This window comes from Ambystoma mexicanum, chromosome 3q (assembly GCF_040938575.1).
Source record: "Ambystoma mexicanum isolate Mex_15411 chromosome 3q, UKY_AmexF1_1, whole genome shotgun sequence".
Classification (NCBI taxonomy): Eukaryota; Metazoa; Chordata; class Amphibia; order Caudata; family Ambystomatidae; genus Ambystoma; species Ambystoma mexicanum.
In genome coordinates, this window is record NC_090926.1 from 815189958 (window position 1) to 815211428 (window position 21471).

The 21471-nt window shown below is 50.0% G+C and overlaps 1 protein-coding gene across 1 annotated transcript in view; it reads left to right on the forward strand.

Annotated features, from left to right (window-relative positions):
• SPAG9 (sperm associated antigen 9) overlaps window positions 1-21471 on the forward strand; it is a 2727931-nt gene that overhangs the window by 2123038 nt on the left and 583422 nt on the right. The window contains exon 23 of the mRNA XM_069654919.1: window positions 6060-6127. Within this exon, the coding sequence (XP_069511020.1) occupies window positions 6060-6127 (68 nt within the window). The remainder of the gene's footprint in view (window positions 1-6059; window positions 6128-21471) is intronic.

Below are 21471 nucleotides of genomic sequence, written 5' to 3' on the forward strand. Positions count from 1 at the left end.
CCTTCATACTCTTACGCCCTGTCCCCTTTCCTCCATACTGCATGTGCGTCCCTTCTAAGGGACGGATTACGGAACCTTTTTCACCAGAAAAAAATCTTCCACTTCATATTTTGAGGCGCAGCCCAGGGAGCATGTGCTGCCCTGACTCCGCCCTCTGGCGCCACAATCAGTCCCCTTTTCCGCGCCAACAGGAACGGGCCGAATTCAACAGCGCTCCTGGGTTTGGCTTTGACCATGCAATTCCACGCGCAGATACTTCTCCTTTTTATCATTCAGGTACTCAGTCCTCAGGTACCACGCTCCTCTCCGGCGCATGTCGACTTCCACAGGGTTCAGCAGGTGTCCATCCTGCAACGGGCTCTTCCCAACTTCAGACCCCAACGCCCTCTGCCCACATTGCCTTGACCCAGACCACAGTTGGCAAGCTTGTTCAGCGTGTGGCTCGCTGTCGTCGAAAGCGCTGAAGAACAGACTAGCCAGGTGGATGGAGCCCTTCCAGAAGTCGCCTCCAGAGGACCTCAAGAACTTCGTGAAACAGCGAGCCTGGTCCAAGGAAGGGCTGCTATTTTCCATCGCACCCTCAAAGGAGACTCCTTCCCAAGGACTCTCCCACGTGAGTGGGTCCGTTCAGGTCCTTGTACCAGCACGTGCACCGAGGCTGCTTCAGCTACCGGCCCTCGGGCCGAGGGATCCTCCCGGTGGCAGTGCTGAAGGACCGGAAGGTTCTTGTACCAGATCGTCATCAGAGGGGCTCTGCCCTTGTACCGGCAATATGCCAGGGGTGCTACGCCCTAGTACCAGCAATATGTCTGAGGGAGCGCCTAAACACAGCTCTACCGACCCCCGGGTCGAGGGTGTCACACCTACCGGGCCTAGGCCCGAGGAGCAGGGTCGGCCTCGTGATCCACATACAAGAGTCATGGAGGCGGCTGGGCCCAGCGAGCCGAGCAACACGTCGCAGGCACGTGGCAGGCAGCTCGACAAGATGGCCGCTGCGCCAGACAGAGGCACCTGTCCAACGCCATTCCAGGAGTTTGGCGAAAAATGAGTGTCAAGGTGGGACTGGCCTCAACCAGGTACATGGCCAATAGCCTATCCTTCATATGCGCAGGGTATGCAGCGGCTCCAGCAGCCCCAGGCTAACCCATCAGTGCCCTCTAACCCCTCTCAGACCAGTGAAGAGGGGTTCTTCGAGAGGTTCCTCGGGCTCATGAAGTCACCTTGGATGGGGGTTATCCTCAAGGATGCCAACAGGGATGTCCTCCCGACTATGCTAGCGGCACCACAAGCGCCTCTGCTGACGCCCCCGGTCCGTTGCAGCCGCTGGTTCCGGCTCCCAGCCGACTCCTCAGGCAGTTCCGTACCAGCTTCCGCCGCCGCCTCATCCCCCGGCGGCGGTTCCTGTGCCCCAGCCTCTGGCTCCAACTCCTCCTCCACCTCTGCAGGATCCTCTTCCACTCCACCACGAATGAGGAGCTGGACAAAAAGGAAAACAGCTCACAAACGGTCCATATTTATCCATCTTGACAAAGACCACACCAAAGTCGTACACCCAGTCACAGCAGTGCTCCGACAGGGGGCGTACGTATGGAGGGTTCGGCGGCTTCAAGGAACGCAGATCCAGGCAGCCGGGCCGCTCGCCGTATCCTAACCGGCGCAAGCAACAAAAAGGGGGTTGGGGGGAGTAAGGGCTTCTTCCAGTGCTCCTCCTCTCCGACAGCCTCAGAGGGAAAGAAGGCATGACACTCCCCTTCGGGTTCACGTGTCTCCAGTGGGGGGCAGGCTTGCTCTCCATGCACATTTCTGGTGCCAGAATTTCACGGTCCCCTGTATCCTCTCCGTAGTATCCATGGGGTACCGCCTACCCATCCCAGCCTCTCCTCTCTCCTCCCCTCCACTCCCTCTAGCTGGAACAGCAACTCTTCTGGCGGAGATCTGGTTGCTCGTAGGCTTTTACTCCAGGATTCTTGCCATTCAGAAGAAGAACCAGGAGGGTCTGAGGGTTGTGCTGGACCTTTCCACCTTCAACCTTCCCTTACCCCTACAAAAATTCAAGATGGTTACGCCAGCTTTTATAGCTGAGGCATTGTGCAAGGGAGACTGGATGTGCTCCCTGGATCTGAAGGACGCGTACCTACATGTCCCGATTTGGCAGGCCCATCGTTTTTTCCTACGGTTCAGGATCATGGGCTAACATTTTCCATACAAGGTCCTTCCTTTTAGCCTCATGAATACGGTGGCTTCCCTCCTCAGAGCGGAGAGCTTCCACCTCTACCCATGGCTCGTCAGGGCTACATCTCCGGAAGCGGTTCACCACTCTTCCTATGCCCTTATGAACACACTGCAGAAGGGCTTTTCACTCAATCCCAAGAAGTCGCAGATGCACCCCATGCAGACTCTGACATTCTTGGACCTCATTTGGGACACATGCTCCGAGAAGGTATTTCTGTCAGAGGACAAGATCTCGGCCATCAAGAGGGCCACCACCCACTTCCTCTGCAGAGAGGTGACCTCTGCATGGTGGTTCCAGCATCTCCTGGGTCTCTTGGCGGCGGTCCTATCAGCCATTCCACACACGAGATTGAGGATGAGGAGGATTCAGCTGCACTTTGCGGCCTCTTGGAACCTGGAGCGGGGCTCCCAATCCGAAATGATCAACGTTCCTCCATCTCTCCACCCGGACCTAACATTGTGGTTCAGGGACTGCAACCTACGGTCAGGCAAGCCCTTTCGGCCGCCCACCCCGCAGGGCACCATCACCATACTCCTCGCTCGAGGGCTGGGGAGCCACCCTGGACGATCTCTCTGTCCACAGCACCTGGACTCGACAGGAGCAGGAACACCACATCATTTGGTTAGAGCTGAACCCCATCTGGATAGCGCTCAGAGCATTCCTACCACTTCTCAGGGGCAAGGTTGTCCTCATCCAGACAGACAACTCGACCTGCATGTACTACGCCAACAACCAGGGAGGCACCAGATCCCCTCCACTGTGCAGAATGGCAATCAGCATGTGGGAGTGGGCCCTGGAAAACGACATCTAACTCACGGCAGTCCACCTCCCGGGGGAATCCAATCAGGAGGTGGACAGGCTCAACAGGTTGGGAGCAGACAAATACGAGTGGCAGTTAAACAACCTCGTTATTCAGGAGATCTTAAACAGGTGGGGTCATCTCCAGGTGGATCTCTTTGCCACCTGGCACAACAAGAAGTGCCCACAGTTCGCCTCCTGGCATGGACAGGGCCCGGCTTCCTGGGCGACGCATTTCGGCTTCAGTGGAATGGCATGAAGGCTTATGCCTTCCCGCCCACACCGCTGATTCACAGAGTGATTTGCAAGATCAAGGAGTCTCGCCAACTCAACATCATTCTAATAGCTCCATGGTGGCTGGCCAAGCCATGGTTTGCGAGCTGCTCAACCTCTCGGAGACACCTCTGATTCATCCACCCCGCGCCACACAAACTAGCCCTCACAGCGTGGTACCTGAGCAGGTAAGGCTTTGGCACCTCAGCCTCTCTCAGGCTAATCTGGAAATCATTCAGGGCCCAGTATAAAAGTAAATGGACCAGATTCTGCCACGGGGCAGACTCCAAGGTAATCGACCCACTGGAATGTACGTTGGAGGACGTGCTCTCCTTCTCGGCGCACCTCGCCCACTCTGGTGTGCAGGTGGATACCTGCCGTACTTACCTCACAGCCATCGGGGCTTACAGGAACTCGGAGGAGGGGATCTTCTCCAATCCTATCGTCAAGAAACATTTGACGGAGCTCGCAAGGCTCTACCTGCCCGTCAAGAGGCCACACCCCGTGTGGGTCCTTAACATAGTCTTGGGCGCCCTGGCGCACAAACAGTTTGAACCAATGGCATCCGCGGACATCAGGCTGGTCAACATCAAGACGGCCTTACTAGTCTGCCTCACCACCGCTCGTAGAGACAGTGAAATCCAGTCGCTGGTCGCCTCGGAACATATACTACCTTTCACTCGGACAAAGTAGTCCTGCGGACACACCAAGCATTTGTGCCCAAGGTGGCGCCTGTTTTCCACTTCACCGGGGAAATAGTCCTTCCTATGTTCTTTCCTGCTCCTAAGGACAAAGCACAGAGTGCTGCACTGCCTGGTTGTCAGGCGTGCCCTGAAATTCTACTTGGACAGGACCAAGGGCTTCTGCAAATCAGGCGCCCTGTTCGTGACTTTCGGAGGCTCAAGATCCAGCTATCAGGCCTCCAATGCCTCCATATCCCGCTGGATGTTCTCGGCCATCAAATCAAAAAAGCGTACGAGGTCCAGCACAAGCCACTGCCGGCCAACATGAATGCCCACACAGTCAGGGCCAAGGCAACGGCCATCGCATTCCAGCGCCATGTCCCTTGGCAAATCATAAGCAGGGCGGCCACTTGAGCCACTCCCTCGGCTTTCTGCAAGCATTACTGTTTGGATGCCGGCTCTAGATCTGTCGCGGCTTTCGGACAGGCGGTTCTCAGGAACCTATTTGCTTAAGGAGGGTCTCCTCTCCACCCTGGGGCTACATTTAGTTGTAATCGCCCATGCAGTACCGAGGAAAGGGGGCGGGACGTAAGAGTAATTATAAGTTACTCACCGTAGTGACTAACATACTCTTAGTCCATAGTCCCCTTTCCTCCATACATCCCACCAACCTCCCCCTTAATAATACTGGTGTCATTAGGCAATGTTAAACTATTGTCGACGTGTCAAGGGGGACTGAGGTGTGGGTCCGGAGGGCAGAGTCGGGGCAGTGCATGCTACCTGGGCCGCACCCCACGTACCTCTAAATTTAAAGGGGCGTGCCTCTAAATTTAAAGGGGAAGAAGATTTTTTTCTGGTGAAAAAGGTTCCGTCTCCCGTCCCGTGGATGGGATGCCCATGCAGTATGGAGGAAAGGGGACTATGGACTAAGAGTACGTTAGTCACTACGGTGAGTAACTTCTAATTTTTTAACTGGACTTTTGCTGTGATCTATGAGGCCTAGAACTCGAAGCGACTATAAGAACATTGTGGGTCAAAAAATCAGCCACGGTTAATCTTTGAATGGGGAGTAACACTTAGACTAAGCTAAGTCCCTTCCTTCCTTCCTTTGTTCCTTCCTTCCTTCCTTCCTCATTGCTTTTGACAGAGGACAGAGTTTATTGTTGTAAGTTTTCCTGATGAGCACCTGTTTATTGGTTTTTAGCTTAGGGAACGCATAAGAATAGGGCCTAGAGTAGGTTTACTTTAAGTTGGTGAATTAAGTAACTTGTTCAAAATTCTGTCTCATCTCTGACTTGCCAAACCACTCTGTGCTCCTTATCTCTGCAATGTCCTACCCTTGCTCCTGTCCTACTCTCAACCAGTTTTAGAAATGTCTTAAACTACATTTGTTACAGTCTGTGTCTCCATAAAACCTTTTTTCCTGATGTCTTATGAGAATATTCTTCTTGGTTCATGCTATTATCTTTGCATTAGCTGTACCGATTGCCCTATTGGACAGCTCTTTGGATAAAAGCGCTATATAAGCTTTAGAATAAATATAATATATGTCCAAGTTGCCATAAGTAGTGTGGATATTTGCCATTTTGAAAAACAATAGAGAAATAAGTTTAAACAAATATTTCACAATTCAGTATTCTTTGTTTTATCTGTGTACTGGTGAGGTAATCATAATATTTTAAAATTATTTGCTATTTCAGCTCTAGTTAACTGCAGCAGTGTCAAGGTAACATAGGTAACATAGGTCTTCAGGGCTTACGTAGGTTACTTTATTCCTGAAAGGTTTTGAAACATAGAAAAGACCACCTTTAGCATGCTCATGTGAAAAGATACCCAAATGTGGTTAGCAGCAATAAAGAACTATGTATGCAGAAAACAATACAAGTAGATAGCAAGAATATATTGAAGGGCATTTGTTGAAAATGAAGGTCATAAATACTGTTCCGTTACAAAATTGGTTTCATTGAAACATGCTGGCTTGTATATCTATTCATACAATAGCAGATTTTCTTTTAATACCTTTTACATTGAGTGATATTTATTTTCGGTCTTTTTTAAACATTTTATTTCAGCCATGTGAAAGGAATAGTACTAGTCGCGCTAGCAGATGGAACATTAGCAATATTTCACAGAGGAGTTGGTAAGTTGCTTAATTTAAAAGCTCAAACGACGCATCTAGCTACATTTTTAGTATTGAAAGTTCCCCAACCATCGCATTTCATTGTGTGTGCCAGACCTTTGTCTGTAAATCTTGATTTCATGTGTTTATTTTAATATCGAAGTGTTCATTAAAGACTTATGCTGACAGAATGTGTTTATATCCTTGAGTCAAGTCAGTGCCCTATGTGACATGGTCTCAGACTCCTATTTTTCTTCCAGTAAAGGTGGAGTAGAATCCATTAATTATTTGAAGATCACCTTGATGGACGAGGGCCCTGTTGAGATCTTGTGTGTTTGGTAGGTCAATCCACAACAATTAGTTACTGTTAGGGAGAATTCTCATAAATGGTTAATTTCCCTTCCTCAGCAGATTTGCTAGATTTCTAGGATTTATTTTTCCACCTGGTAAGAGTGTGAGCCTTTTTTCCCACTCCTACATGTGTTTTGATTTGTGTATTTCTACTTTCTGTGTGATCTTGGGCACTGGAGCCTCACCTACTCCATGTGCACCACTTTTTGTGTGTTACACAGCACCTTCAGTGCAGTGACACAGGGTTGTCTTTGAGACTTCCCACTGACTCCTTTTTTCTGGGGCCGACTACTGCCCCCAGAAACATGTAAAGTTGCCTTTACGTAGTCACTTTAAACCACAGACCCGGTACACCCCATCTTACATGGAGTATTGGAAAGGGTTAACTCTTATCCCTTTTTGTCTGTGCCTCTTGGAGCCTTGTTTTGCTCCATTAACATTAAGACTTGGCTGGTGGCAGTGGTATCTACCCTAACTTTTCTACCGCGATTATCTTATATGAATGTGGTAATGTTTTAGTCTATTATATTAGCCTCGAGCATAAATCCGCTTGACCAAATAGATATCATTTTGGCTCCGGCTGGGTTTATTTGCCATTTCTTTTTGTTAAAGTCTTTCTCGTGTTTTTCTCTGCGCGCCAAACTGGGGATGACTCCTTTGTTCGCTGTCTTTTCGCGGTCTTCTGCACAGAAGCCCTCCTTAAGGCGCCTGAGAGTCTAGGTATGCAGGATGTGAGGGAGGGATCTTCGGACCCCTGCCATGGGTTCCCTTGGAAACCCAAGTCGCACTCTTGTCTGATTGGCTTAGGGCACTGACCTGGCCAGGCCAGCCACCCTGCAGTGTGATTGACAGCCAGGCTGTATGAATGGGGGAAAACTGCATAAAAAAGCAGGTCTCTGGGACTGGAAGAGCAGATTCGCCACTAGAACAAAAGAACCAATGAGGAGCTGGAAGAAGAGGACCCCTACCACGACTGAACCCGCCCGGTGAAGCCCTGCTGCAGGTCCGAATCTCCAAATCCGACGACACAGAAGATCCTCCATGAAACTTCTTCCCTTGAGCTGGTGGGACCAACCAGTTTGCCCAAACTGCAAGCCAGGACCCCTCCTCTGGTCGAATTCGCTGTACAGAGCTACAGTGGCCTGGATTGCCAGGAAGGTCGGACCCTGCTTGGGTTTTAAGGAGCGCACCTTTTATTCGTTGTTTGGCACTGCTGCTGGTTTCTTCCCTGGGTAGTGCAGGACCCTCCAGTCTTCCTACTTCAGATCAGTCCGACAGTTGCTTCAGGAACCGTGAGCCTGCAGGTACTACCAGGAACGTCTGCCTCAGCTACATCCCCCTCTCCGTTTTAAGGTACTGTTGCAAATCCGGTTGTGCGTTTCGCTCAGCCGCGGTGAAAGTGTTTGAAATCTTTCTCCAATCCGAGGGCTTGTCCTCTTCTCTTTGAACTAACTTTTCTACCAACCAACCTCGTCCGGAATCTGTGCCACAAACTTTACCGCGAACTACCCTGAACTGTGTGATCTTGAGCAAAAGACTTTTGACCCATTGACTTTGGCCCTAAGCCTTTTCTAGCTGATCTCCTCACTGTAGTCTCTCTTGTTCAATTGCCCTGAGTACTTACCTGTTGGTTTTGCCTAATTTCTAATAACTTTGCGTTTCCTTCCCTTTTAAATTGCTGGAGTGCCATTTTGCTCCCACTTCATTATGTGAGCTTAACTTGTCTGGAATTTAAGGGAAGTGGTGTGGTGTATTTATGATTGTGATTTTTAACTTGCCTAGAATAGTGAAATGTTATACAACTGTTGAGTAAATAAATATATAATCTTTTACTTAGAAACCTTGAGTCAGAGTTTGCCCGAATCATAGTAACTGCTGTCCTTTGTGTAACTATTTGTACTGCTCACTTACTCTTGAGATAAGTCTGGCTGCTCTGCTACTGCTACCACTACCACTATAACTGTGTAGTACGGGCTTGTACCAAAGGTGAAATTGTACTGTCACTTGTAGTCTTAATTGTGTGTGTGTTCCCAAAGGGTACTGCATATAATTCTGCCTAACAGTTACTCCTACGTTCCTTCCCCTTTCCTCCATTATGTCCCTGCATAGGAACGGGACCAGAACCATTTTTCCCCGCAAAAATGTTGTTTTCCCCTAAACATTTAGCATGTGGTTGCGGCTGCTGGTGTATCCACACCCCGCCTACCGGCGCCTCACCTCAGTCCACTTTTCCGCACACCATCGGATCAGGCCAACCCCATGCCAGAGCATGAATTTTGTTACTGCGTAGCATTTTTTTCACTGTGTGTGTTCCGCTTTCTCTGGCACAGCGCTTCATTTTCTGGCATATCACGGTCACAAGTGGGTTTACTTGGTGCGCCTCCTGCGTGGTATCCTTTCCTGCCAGTAACCACAGGACTTCTCTCAGTGTGAAGAAGAGATTGCAGGAATGTCCTTCCTTTTAGATTCCTTGCCAACCGGTGAAGAGTCTGAAGATAGACTAGATTCCTTGGAAACTAGTAGTGCTGGAGCTTCTGCTCCCATCCCAGTCCTGTCCCTTAGTCATAATTCTTCTGAGGATAGGGTTTAGGTAGCAGGTGTAAGAACCTCTACTGTTAGGAACACTGGGCCCAGTCCTACTGATGTAGCTTCATCCATGGTAAACCCACAAGTTCTTGCCAAAGATCCTATGGGGACTACTCAGTTGACTGCTAGGCCCTCTCTGTGTTCCAGTTGTATCTGTCATTAGAGCTGTGAATAGAGAAATAGAGAAATGGGCCGGGCATCTGTCAATGTTAGGCGAGTGGTTCCTAGAAGTGTTCTGGGTGAGCTTAGTATTCAAGACCTAGGTCCTAATAGACTCCCAGCAGACCCTTGAAACACTTGGTCTCAGAATCAGGCTGCCTTAGCCAAGCCTAAGGGAAAGCCTAGGTCTAAGTGGAAAATCATGGCTTTGAGGAGTCAGAAACAGAGGCAGAGGGATGGAGAATATTCCCCCTTACCTACCGAAAACATCTATTGAGTTAGTTGGTAGAGTCCCTATTCCATGTTTGGAAGAAGGACCCCCAGATAATCTTGGATCCTATAGGACTCTTGAGCTACCTAGCATGCTGGTAGAGGAGATCCCTAGGAGAGAGAGAAGTATGGGCCAACAGAAAACAAAACCATAATTGATAGGCCTATGTAGAAAGGGAGGGGAGGCAAAACATTCAACAGGAAGGTGTTACTGGAAAGTATGTCCCCAGAGCCCACCAGAGAAAATGTGGAGAGGTTGCAGGTTTCTCAGGATGTGAGGCCCTTCCTCCTGCAGTTGATGTGTGACATTCTCCTTGTGGATCATCCTAGTTTCAGGATACCATCAGAGTGGTTTAACACAGTTCTTGTTGGCCTGTGATGGGGTTCCCAGTAGAAAACCAACTGTTACCAGGTTGACAGGTGTGAGACCGGAATTCATTTACTTCAGAATTCACTTTTAGGAGTGTACTCATTTTCACCATAGGTTAGCCCTAATTTGATTTGCTCTTTGACTCTGGAAACCTCCGGCAATAATTTACAGTTGGCAATTACTGATCACAGTCCCATTTGTCCTTCTGTAACCCCACAGAGAATGACTGCCAGGTCAGTTATTGACACCTTACTGAAAGACAGTCCCAGAGGTAGCTCCTCTGCTGTGCTCGGTAGTGGTCAGACCCAGTGGAAGGAGGTTGGACTGACCTGTCAAATGTCACTGACCTTTCATCCACGGAAAGATGGTCTAAGAGAGAGACTGGTCAAACCTCTCTTAAATTTGATTGGAGCCTTCAGTGTGAAGTAGGTGGGACCTTCTCCTGTCAAACTTGCGTTTGTAAATCCTTGAACACCGGTGGGTGTTTTGGGCCTTGCCATGTTTCACAGCTTGGCAATGAAACCATTCAGAAGGCCTTGGTGGACCATGACAGGATACCATTAAGTTTCCTATGAATAGTATGGAGGATTTTATCTTGAGAGATAGAATTGGAGCCCTGATTATGGTTACAGAGAGGGAGACAGAGACATGTGCGTCCCTCCACCCTCTGCCAAAGCAGCCCTTCTCATGGGTTCCGTTTGGATTACCTAGTGTCTTCTCACCTGACCCCACATGAGCAAGGAGAGCTGGAGAATTGTTGAGGCAATCTCCCCCCATTGTTGTCACAGAAACCCCCGATAGCAGGTAGTTGTAAACCAGACTGTATTATGGGAGTTGGTGAACCTACCAAGTTTGGGTGTTGTGGTTCAGACCAAAATAGAAGTTCTGACAGTTGGTCTGAGAACCACCCTGTATCGGAACAAGGCGTGTCTGAGCCCTCTAGCTGTCTGGAGTCCAGTTCTGAGGATATGGAAGAGCATACAGGTACAGCCAGTTTGGGATTCTGTATGGACACCAGAGCTCTGTTTGCTGTCCCCAAGATAGATACACACTCCCCACTAAGAGGTAAAAACTTGGTGGATCAGCTCTGTACTGAAAAGTACAGTAGCAGTTTTGATCTCTCTGCATGGTATGGAAACAGATCCCTGGCAGTCTATGCTAAGGAGGAGACAGCAGTTTTGGCATTTTCAGATCCTTACTTCAATATGTTGACTTCTGGATTGGTGGCTGCAACTGACACCTGTCAAATGAATTTAGACCCTGTTCTGAATGGGGAAAAAGGATCTCAGCAATACATGCCTAGATGACATGGCAGATGTAATCCCTACTTGGAAGGAGCTGGCAATAACTCAAGAGACTGGGTGTCAGGACTTGTTCTGGGAGACACCCAACTGTCAACCTGAACAGCAGCCTTTGGCCTTCCTTCAGCATAACGTTGGTGTAAGTAGAGGCAAGATGCGGCCTCTTGTCAGTGAAGTACATGATGTACAGAACTGGGAACACCCCACTAACCAAGCCCAAGTGAGGACTTTTCTAGGCCTCACTGGGAAACACAGGAGTAAAGTGGCAGAGTTAAAAAATATAGCTGTCCCTCTGAATGCCCTCACTATTTTAAGGGGACTTAAAATAATTCTTCTGGACCCTGGGATGTAAGAAGGCCTTTACTGGCTTGAAAGAAGCCTTAGGTCATGCCCCTGGTTTAAGGGCACCTGATTGGAAGAGACCTTTCAGAATGCAGACAGATGCCTAAGACACTGGTATAGTTGGAAAGCTTTCACTGCTTGATGACAAAGGTGAGGAACAGCCCATATATCCTATCAGCTACTGGTTTAGGAGTGGAGAGCTCAGGTGGCCCCAGATGGAGAATATATTTTTTTCCATGATATGGTGCCTTAGGAAGTTGAGGTCCTCCTACCTCTATGGGATTCATTTCACAGTGTATGCTCACCCCAAGCCTTTGAAATGGTTGTTGGATATTAAGGGAGATAATCCAAAGTGGCTCAGGTGGTGCATGAGTCTACAGGCCTCGAACCTCACTATTGGGCTTAGGCCAGTCCCCAAATTTAGCAATGCTGATGGGCTATCCGACTAGAACGGAATACCCATCCAGGGGTGGAATAGTTCCCCCTGTCCATGGTCTGGGAAGGAAGAGTGTTAGGAAAGATTCCTCTTTACTGCACCTTTCCTTCAGTTTCTATGGACCCCCAAACCTTTTTTTTTTACCTTAAGATTTGCTACTGTGGCTTTAGCTCATCTGTACTCCTGTGTCCCTTCCCCTTTCCTCCATACTGTATGGGCGTTCCTCGCTAGGGACGGGAAACAGAACCTTTTTCACCAGAAATAATTGTCTTCCCCTTTAAATTTAGATGTGCGCAGGGGTGCGGCCCTGGGAGCATGCGCTCCTCAGAGTCCGCCCCCGGTGCTCCTCCTCAGCCCTCTTTTCGGCATCGACGGGAACTGACCGCTTTAACCAGTGCTCCTGGGTTAGGCCTCCATCCCTGTAATTCCATGCGCTCTTCCACATAAGACTTCTTGTCTCTTCTTCTTTTCTGTTTTTCTCTCATACCAATTGTCAGAGATAATAATCTGTCCTCTGGTGCCACGCTCCACCATGGCACATGACGACGGCAGGGTTCAGCAGGTGTCCGGCCTGCAAGGATTCCTTCCACACGTCGGATCCCCATGCGCTCTGCATCTGATGCCTTGGCCCCGACCACGGCTGGGACGGCTGTTCTGCGTGCGACGCGGTGACCCCGCAAGCTTTGAAGAATCATTTAGCCAGGTGGATGGAGCTGTTTGAGAGATAACCTCCAGAGGGCATCAAATCATACGTGAGGATGAAGACCAGGCCTATGGTAGGTGCCCTGTTCTCCTCTGCACCTCCCAAGGGCGACTCCTTCCCAGGGAAGCGCCCAAGTGGGAGGGGCCTTCCAGGTCTTAAGACCAGCAAAGAGACAGAGGCTCCCAAAGCTACCGGCCAACAGGCTTGAGGGGTCGTAAGATCCTCCCAGTCCCACCGCTGAGGGGCTGAAGGCTCTTGTTCTGGGGATCACCCCGAGGGGCTTTGCTCTAGCACCGGGCTTGTGTCCGATGGGGCGCCTATACCCAGCAGTTGCACTACCGGCATCATGGCCGAGGGCACTCCGCCTCCCAGGTCTTTACCTGCGGTGCAGGGAAGGTCCAGGCCTTTGCTTTTTAGCATGCAGGCAGAGACTGGGCCCGGCTCTTCAGAACCATGCAGCAAGCACGTGGCGCGGGGCATGACAAAATGTCTGCCAGGCCAGACAAGATGGCAGCTCACCCGGTGCAGCCTCCTTCTGGAGAGCAGGCATAGGAGCGCACATCTAGATGGAACTGGACCACTCCAGTTACCTGGTCCACATCATACCCGACCGCATGATCACAGGGGCAGTATGCAGCCCCCAGCTTGTTGCGACACGGTCCGCCAAGACCTAAGCAGCCTCAGGGCCTAGCGCCTATGCCCCCAGGCCCTTCCCCTGCATGCGAGGATAGGTTCTTCGAGAAGTTCCTTAACCTCATAAAATCACTGCAGATAGGCACCATCCTCGGGGGGGGGGGGGGGTCACCAAATACATACTCCCACTGGTACTGCCTCAGGCCCCGACCGTGGTCCAGACACGTGTCCCAGCTCAACCATTGGCCCCCGCCTTCATACCAGTCACGGTAGCTCCGCCTCTGGCGCAGACTCCCCAGCATATATGTATACAGTGGGTGATCCTGTCCGCTAAAGTTGAGGGTACTGCACGTGTTTAGTGGGCAGTAAATTCTTTAAAACCTTCCTGGGTTTCTTATATCAGGCTCAGTAGATCCCTAACATAAGGTGAGAAAAATTTTTTTGTTATACCCCTCTACCGCAGGGTACACCTCCAGGCACCCGGATCACTTCGAGGCTGCCCACTAAAACCAGCATTTACACTGGACCCCCAGAACTCTCACGAGGTTCATTGGACCCCCACTCACCTCTGGAGCCACAGGAGGTTCCACACTGCTCCAGGGTGCAGGGAACAGGTCAGTTGCTAGACTGCTAGGGCCTCCAGCCCTTCATAGAAATATGTTTTTAACAGCACTACTGCAGTGCCTTTTAACTATACTTCCTTCTACACCATGTGAGAGTTACAGAAATACTCTGGTACCCTACCCTTAAGTGGGCTTTCTCTCTTTCTTTTCTTCCCCCAGGGAGACCTGAATATACTAAGGCCCCAGATGAAGATTGTAACCTTTTATCAATCGAAACGTCAGTGCTCCTAAGGGCAGCTTGTTGTAAGACCACAGCTCAGGAACACACAGAACTTTCTTTATTTGATTAACAGGGACCAGTCTCTCTCGGTCTCGGATCAGCACTAGCTGGCCATCACTATCACTTTTGTATCTTTTTCATACAGAAAATGTCAATTAATTTGAAAAAAAGTATTGTATGTTAAGAAATTGTATTCTAAACATGATGCTACTAAGAGGCATGTAGATTGAAATATGAAAATGCTAAATCCTGTTTCCTCATTGTGCACTCCTGCGCCTTGACATGCCTATTTTCTTTCGAATCTTTGAGTTGAAATGTCTTCTCTATATGATTTCTTTTCGAATCTTTGAGTTGAAATGTCTTCTCTATATGTTTGAAAAAATTGCAAAACAAGCCACTTAAAAAATAAAAAAGGCTACCTTTACTAAAACCTATTTAACTGTCTAAGGTTGTTTTCTCACCTTATGTTAGGGATCTACTGAGCCTGATATAAGAAACCCAGGAAGGTTTTAAAGAATTTACTGCCCACTAAACACGTGCAGTACCCTCAACTTTAGCGGACAGGATCACCCACTGTATACATATATTTTGAAACCTCAGCCCACTATATCCTGTCCATTACAAGGGCTGTCCCTCCAGTTATAAGCAGACTCCCCAGCAGCCCCTGGCACTGCCAGTCCGCACGCCATAGCTGCCCGCACCCAGCACCCTCCGACAGCTCCCGACCTGCAGGACACAGCGGGCGACACGGACGAGGAGGACTATCAGTATACGCCCTTGTCAGCTAAGGATTTCCGCTTGCTGGTGTGGCAGAATACCTTGGGATCCCGCAGCCACAAGATGGACAACATGAGGCGGGGGTTCTGGCAGAGGTGCTCAGCATTCACCCTGTAACGAGAAGGGGCATCCCTCTGCAAAAGGCTGTCCAATCCCTGGCCAAGAAGGCATGGGTGAAGCCGCACTGCACACAGCCTACCAATAAACGCCTTGATGCCAAGTATAGGCAGGCGGAGGGGGACTCACTCATTCTATCAGTACACCCTCAAAAACATTCATCCGTTATAGCTGCGGCCGCCTTTTACTCCAAACAGCTGTCTTCATCATCTGCACCCACATCAGCACTCCTAGGGAAGGAAAAACAACCTGTTGGAGTCCTATGGCAAAAAGATTTACTCTAAATCCACTATGTTGCCAGCTGTCAATTAAAAGCTGTGGCGGTAGATTGATGACTTACTCCCAAAGCTGCCTGCGCAATGTCAGGCGCGCTTCATGTGTGGATTTGCAGAAGCCAAAATTGTGGCCAAGATATCATGGAGTCTACAGAGTCTACAGTGGCTCACATCGACACCGCAGGTAGAGCTATTTGTATCAAGAGACAGAAGTAACAAGGGATACCAGGAATATCTGAGTACTATGATCTATCCTGGATAATCCACCAATATATATATATATATATATTTCTGATGCTTGTTAATCTGCTTAGAATCACATGCTGTGCATAGGTCCGACATCCAGTGGTCACTGCGGAGTATTGCATTTTGTTTTTCGTAGTCGAAAAGGGACGTCGACAAGGCGTGTCTGAAATACTATCCCTATAGTGACGTGTGTTGTACCCACAATCCCTCACGCGTCGAGGTCCCTCAGATTGTTTTTTTCCGCCCAGCTACTGGTCGCCTTTACGCGGAGCTCCTCGAGAGACATTGCAGATGCCATCTCCTCGACCTTTGGTCGTTTTTTCCTGTTTAAAGATTTAATATATCGATCCCTCCCTCGACGCAGTTGTGAAGCTGTCTCCGCCGAGCAAGATCTTCGACGGAGGGGACGAGCGGAGGAGATCCTTCAGCGTTGCCGAACACGTGGCCTGGCCTCGCAGGCCAAATACAGTAGGGAGAGTGGGGTCGTGGGACATCTCTGATTCTTTTTCTGAGAATGCCTTTCCTTTTCCCCTTCCTTTCCCTTGGGGTAGTTATCACGGTTTATTGCCTCGGCTATGGAGAGGACACCCTTTAGGTTTTGCCCACTTTGTAAGGGCAAGTTTACTTGGAAGGACAAGCATTCACGGTGTAACCGCTGCTTGCCCCTCGATCACAAAGAGGAGGGTTGCTCGGCTTGTCGGCTTCTAAAGCCAAAGACTCTAAAAGACCGTAGGGTCAAGAGGTGGGCGGCCTACGCTATGTCGAAGGCCGGGTCTTCACCTGCTGCTGCTACCACCGACAGTGACGAGGAACGTGATAACACGACCTCCGCTACGGAAGTCGTACACCCCTCTAAAGAGAGCTCGCGCTCTTCGTCGTCTGTCCCCGGCCCCGACGGGCTCGGCTCACGCCCTGCTTATGGGGATGAACACCCCGGCGACACTGACGCACACGATACAACACATAAACACACAACCCATAGCTCTTCTTCGTCGAAGACGAAGAAAGCATCAGCGCCCAAGGAGACGCAGGTTACACCGGCGGCCTCCTCGGACCGTTCAGGTTCGAAGCCCCTCTCGCAGCCGCGACCAGCGACTGGGCTTTCGGCAAATAAGGGCGCCGCCCCCAAACCATCGGCCGGCGCGCACCAGCAGAGAGCGCACGCCGCCGTAGAACGATCGACACCCATAACGTCGAAACCACAGCCCTCCGCTGACAAACGAGTCGCAGAGAGCTTGTCGAGGATCGTGGCAGCCGACGCCCAGAAGCGTACGCCGAAGGACACGTCGAGCGCTACGCAGAGGTCGAAAGACACGACGAAAAAGCCCAAAGACAGACAGGGACTACCCCCTTCAGTCGGGGGGACCCCCAGCACTCCGGAAGGCTTTTCGGAAGGCGACGGGACACTTTCCTCGACGTTATGGGAGAGGTTGAGCCGTTTTCAGCTAGATGACACTAATTTTCCCCCGCTAGACCGCTCAGGGGTACTCCATGAAACCATGGAAAGGCTCCATCTCTGCATGGAGAGAATGGAGAGGTTTATGAACACCCAGAACCCTCCCACTCCCAAGAGAACAAGAGAAGGGCCTCAGGAGGACCCCAGGGCCAAATACCCGAGGCAGGACACAGCCTTAGACTTCCATAATGTGTATGACCTCACTGGTGAGGAACAATACTTAGAAGAGGAGGATGATTTTGTGGACAATGAAGAGGGACAGAACCAAGAGGAAGGTCTGGAAGACAGCCCAGACATGGTAGGAGAAGGCTCCGGAGAAAATCCAGAAGAAGGACCTTCTCATTCCTGGCAATCCCCATCAGTATATTCGGACACTGATGTCCTGAACCTAAATCCTCCTGACAATTCACCTGTTAGAAACACGTCTCCCATTGACGATCAGCCCACATTCAATGCCCTTTTGCGCAGAGCAGCAGCACATTTCGAACTGGACACTGGGGAGATCTCTCCGGAAATAGACTTTGTGGAAAGAGTAATTAAGGAGAAACCCCCAGTCAGCCAGACCATTCCCCTCCTCGCTTCAGTGAAGAGAAGAATCATCCCTTCGCTATCCACACCCGCACTAATCAGAGGAGTTAATCCAAGGATTGAAAAACTTTTCACTCCTCCACCCTCAGACCCGCTGTACATCAGGGGACATTCCATTCCGGATTCCCTTGTAGTAACTAATACAAGGAAGAGGGCAGGGGTGCCGCTGTCGACCAGTGAGGCACCACCTGACGAGGAGGGCAAGAGGTTATATGCCCTTGCTAAAAGAGTCACATCCTCGGCTGCCTTTTCGGCAAGAATTGCGAACAACAATTCTTTGCTAGCTAGCTACGCGGACGCGCAGTGGGCCAAACTGCGCAAGGACGCCGAAGAAGCGCCGGAACCACTACGTACACGCCTGCTATCAACTATTGGCGAAGGAACCCAGGTCAACCAGAGTATTGTAAAGAACTCTCTGGATGCTGCTGAGACAGCGGGACGTTCCCTGGTTCAGGGAATACTCCTAAAACGCCATGTATGGCTGCGCAACTCAGGGTTCAAACTGGAGACACAGGCGTCTTTAATAAATAAACCTGTTGAAGACTCAAACCTCTTCGGGAAAGCGGTGGATGAGGCTCTGGAAATGGCTAAAAAAGAGTTCGATACTATCAAAACTCTTGACCAGATCTCTAAGCCCACTACCAGACGCGGCTATGGCAACAAACGCTTTTTTCGTGGCCAACGCCAACAGCAGAATCAGCAGGAACAGTACCCTGCCACCAGTTACCAGACCAATAGTGGGCAGTACAGCCAAAGAGGCCAGCGCAGGGGCAAAGGGAGAGGTCGGGGGTCCACCCCCAGAGGCTCCCAAGCCCCCAACAACACCAAGTGATGCGAAGATTCACGTCCCCTCCCATGCAACACCAGTCGGGGGCCGGATAACATCCTTTCTTCCAGCATGGGAGGGAATAACGTCAGACCGCTGGGTACTTTCCACCGTAGCCCACGGATACTGCATCGAATTCAACAGTTCCCCAACATACAGACCCCCGAGGGGACAACGCATGACACCGGAACACCTTGCTATCCTTCTCCAAGAAGTACAACAACTGCTGGAAAAAGGAGCCATAGAGGTCGTGCCTCTATCTCAGGTAACGGAAGGTATTTATTCAGTGTACTTCCTTGTACCCAAAAAGGATCTAACCATGCGCCCTGTATTAGATCTGCACCCAGCGAACAAGTTTATCAAACCCCAGAAGTTTCGTATGGTGACCTTACAGGAAGTGATCCCACTGCTATATCAGGGAGATTACATGACAACATTGGACATGAAAGATGCATACTTTCATATTTTAATGTTGCCAGCGCACAGAAGATACCTCAGGTTCATGATAGAGGGCAAACACTACCAGTTCAGAGTGCTACCCTTCGGCATAGCATCAGCACCAAGGGTATTCACGAAGGTACTGGCAGTGGCAGCGGTCCACCTGCGCAGGTTGTCCATCCCAGTTTACCCTTACCTCGACGACTGGCTCATAACAGGGGATTCTTACGAAACATGCTTCTCCAATACCCAAAAGACGGTAGACCTTTTATTCCAGTTGGGCTTCTCCATCAACGAAAAGAAGTCCAGCTTAGACCCCAGCCAAGTCAAACAATTCCTAGGGGCTCTAATTCAAACAAAGGACGGCCTCGTCTTCCCCTCCGAGAGGGTCGAAAACATGCTGTTTCAGATCCCTCAATATGTGACCGGTCGAGAGGTGACGGTACGCAAAGAAATGCGCTTGCTAGGCATGATGGCGTTGTGTATTTATTTGGTACCTCACGCGCGCCTGCGCATGCGCCCTATGCAAGAGTGGCTCAACAGCCAGTGGTGTCAGGCCAGCGGATTATGGGACGATCCAGTGGTGGTCTCGCAGGCCTTGGTTCTCTCGCTACGATGGTGGACAAAGGAAAACCTGGAAAAAGGGAAACCCTTTGCCACACCCGCGGCGGAAGCCACTCTAACCACAGACGCATCCCTAACAGGATGGCGGGCTCACCTATCTCATCAGACTGCTCACGGAGTGTGGACTCCAAACGTAGCATCCAAACACATAAATCTACTGCAGCTACTAGCTGTGTTCAAGGCGCTAAAGCCTTCCAGGAACACCTACAAGGCAAAACTGTGTTGGTCCTTACAGACAGCACCACAGCCATGTACTACATCAACAAGCAGGGGGGCACCCACTCTCCAGGACTGTCCAAACTGGCCCAAAATATATGGAAGTGGGCTCTCAAACAAAACATGTTCCTACTGTCAGAACATGTACCAGGGGAACTCAATCTGCTGGCAGACAAACTCAGCAGAGATTTCCCCCTGCCCGAAGAGTACGAATGGCGACTGCACGAAGACATCGTCTTCGACGTCTTCACACAATGGGGATTCCCAGAAATAGACCTATTCGCAACCCTGGAGAACTCACAATGCCAAGTTACGCCTCCAGGTACCCCCAGAACCAATCCAAGGGGAACGGTCTGTCGATGCAATGGTCATGGAAATTTGTTTACGCTTTTCCCCCGACTCCCCTTCTCAACAAGGTGGTGCACAAGATGCACCAGGAACAAGTAACCATGATACTGGTGGCCCCAATGTGGGCCCGACAGCCATGGTTCGCTCACTTGATGGAGATGTGTCTATCTCCCCCAGTGAAACTCCCCTGCCCGTACAACATGCTGTCACAAGACAAGGGCAGGACTCTGCATCCATGCCCCCAGAACATGAGCTTAGCAGCTTGGCTCCTGAGATCATAGAATTCGGACATCTACTGCTCCCGCAGAGATGTATGGACATTCTCAGGGAAGCCAGAAAACCTAACACTCGCCACTGCTACTCTAGCAAGTGGAGGAGATTTGTCATCTGGTGCAGAGGGAAAGGCATCAACCCAATTGACTGCTCTCCCACACATATTGTTCTATACCTGACCCACTTATTGGATTCAGGTCTAGTGTTCAATTCCATTAAAGTCCACCTAGCGGCACTTTCTGCATACACCACTTCCCAACTCAAGGTGTCGTGGTGGAAGATCCCTGTTATAAAGGCCTTCATGGAGGGAATAAAGAGAATACACCCCCCGATAGCTGACCCAGCTCACGGATGGGACCTTAACGTGGTACTTACCAGACTCATGGGCTCACCTTTCGAACCCATGCACAATGCATCTCTTAAAGACCTCACTCTTAAGACTGCTTTTTTAATAGCTATCACCTCCATCAGGAGGGTAAGTGAACTACAGGCTCTTTCTGTTCTAGACCCCTTCGTTACAGTTCACAGAGATAAGGTGGTTCTACGCACGCACCCAAGGTTTGCTCCGAAGTTCATATCGAAATTCCACGTAAACCAGTCTATAGAACTGCCAACGTTCTTTCAAAATCCTTCCAACTTGGGAGAAAAAACTCTGCACACACTAGATGTGCGCAGAGCGGTCATGTTCTACATGGAAAGAACCAGACCACTGAGGAAGACTAATCAGTTCTTCGTCTCGGTGGCAGCAGGAAGAGAAGGGGATGCAGTTTCAAAGTCCACTATTTCTAGATGGATTGTTCAATGCATCACTCTCTGCTATACTCTTGCTATGAGAGAACTGCCCTTTAAGCCAAGAGCACACTCTACTCGAGGCACGGGGGCGTCCATAGCATTCATTGCAAATGTTCCCCTTGAGTCCATCTGCAAAGCGGCTACCTGGAGTTCTGTGCACACCTTTACAAAACACTACTGTCTAGATGCACACTCGAGATCTGACTCCCAGGTGGGTCAGGCAGTATTAAGACATCTTTTCTCTACTGTTCCTTCTCATAACCCACCGCCAACTCCGGGTACTGCTTGCTAGTCTATGCACAGCATGTGATTCTAAGCAGATTAACAAACATCAGAAGACAATGCATTACTTACCGTAAAAGCATTTCTGATGATTGTATCTGCTTAGATTCACA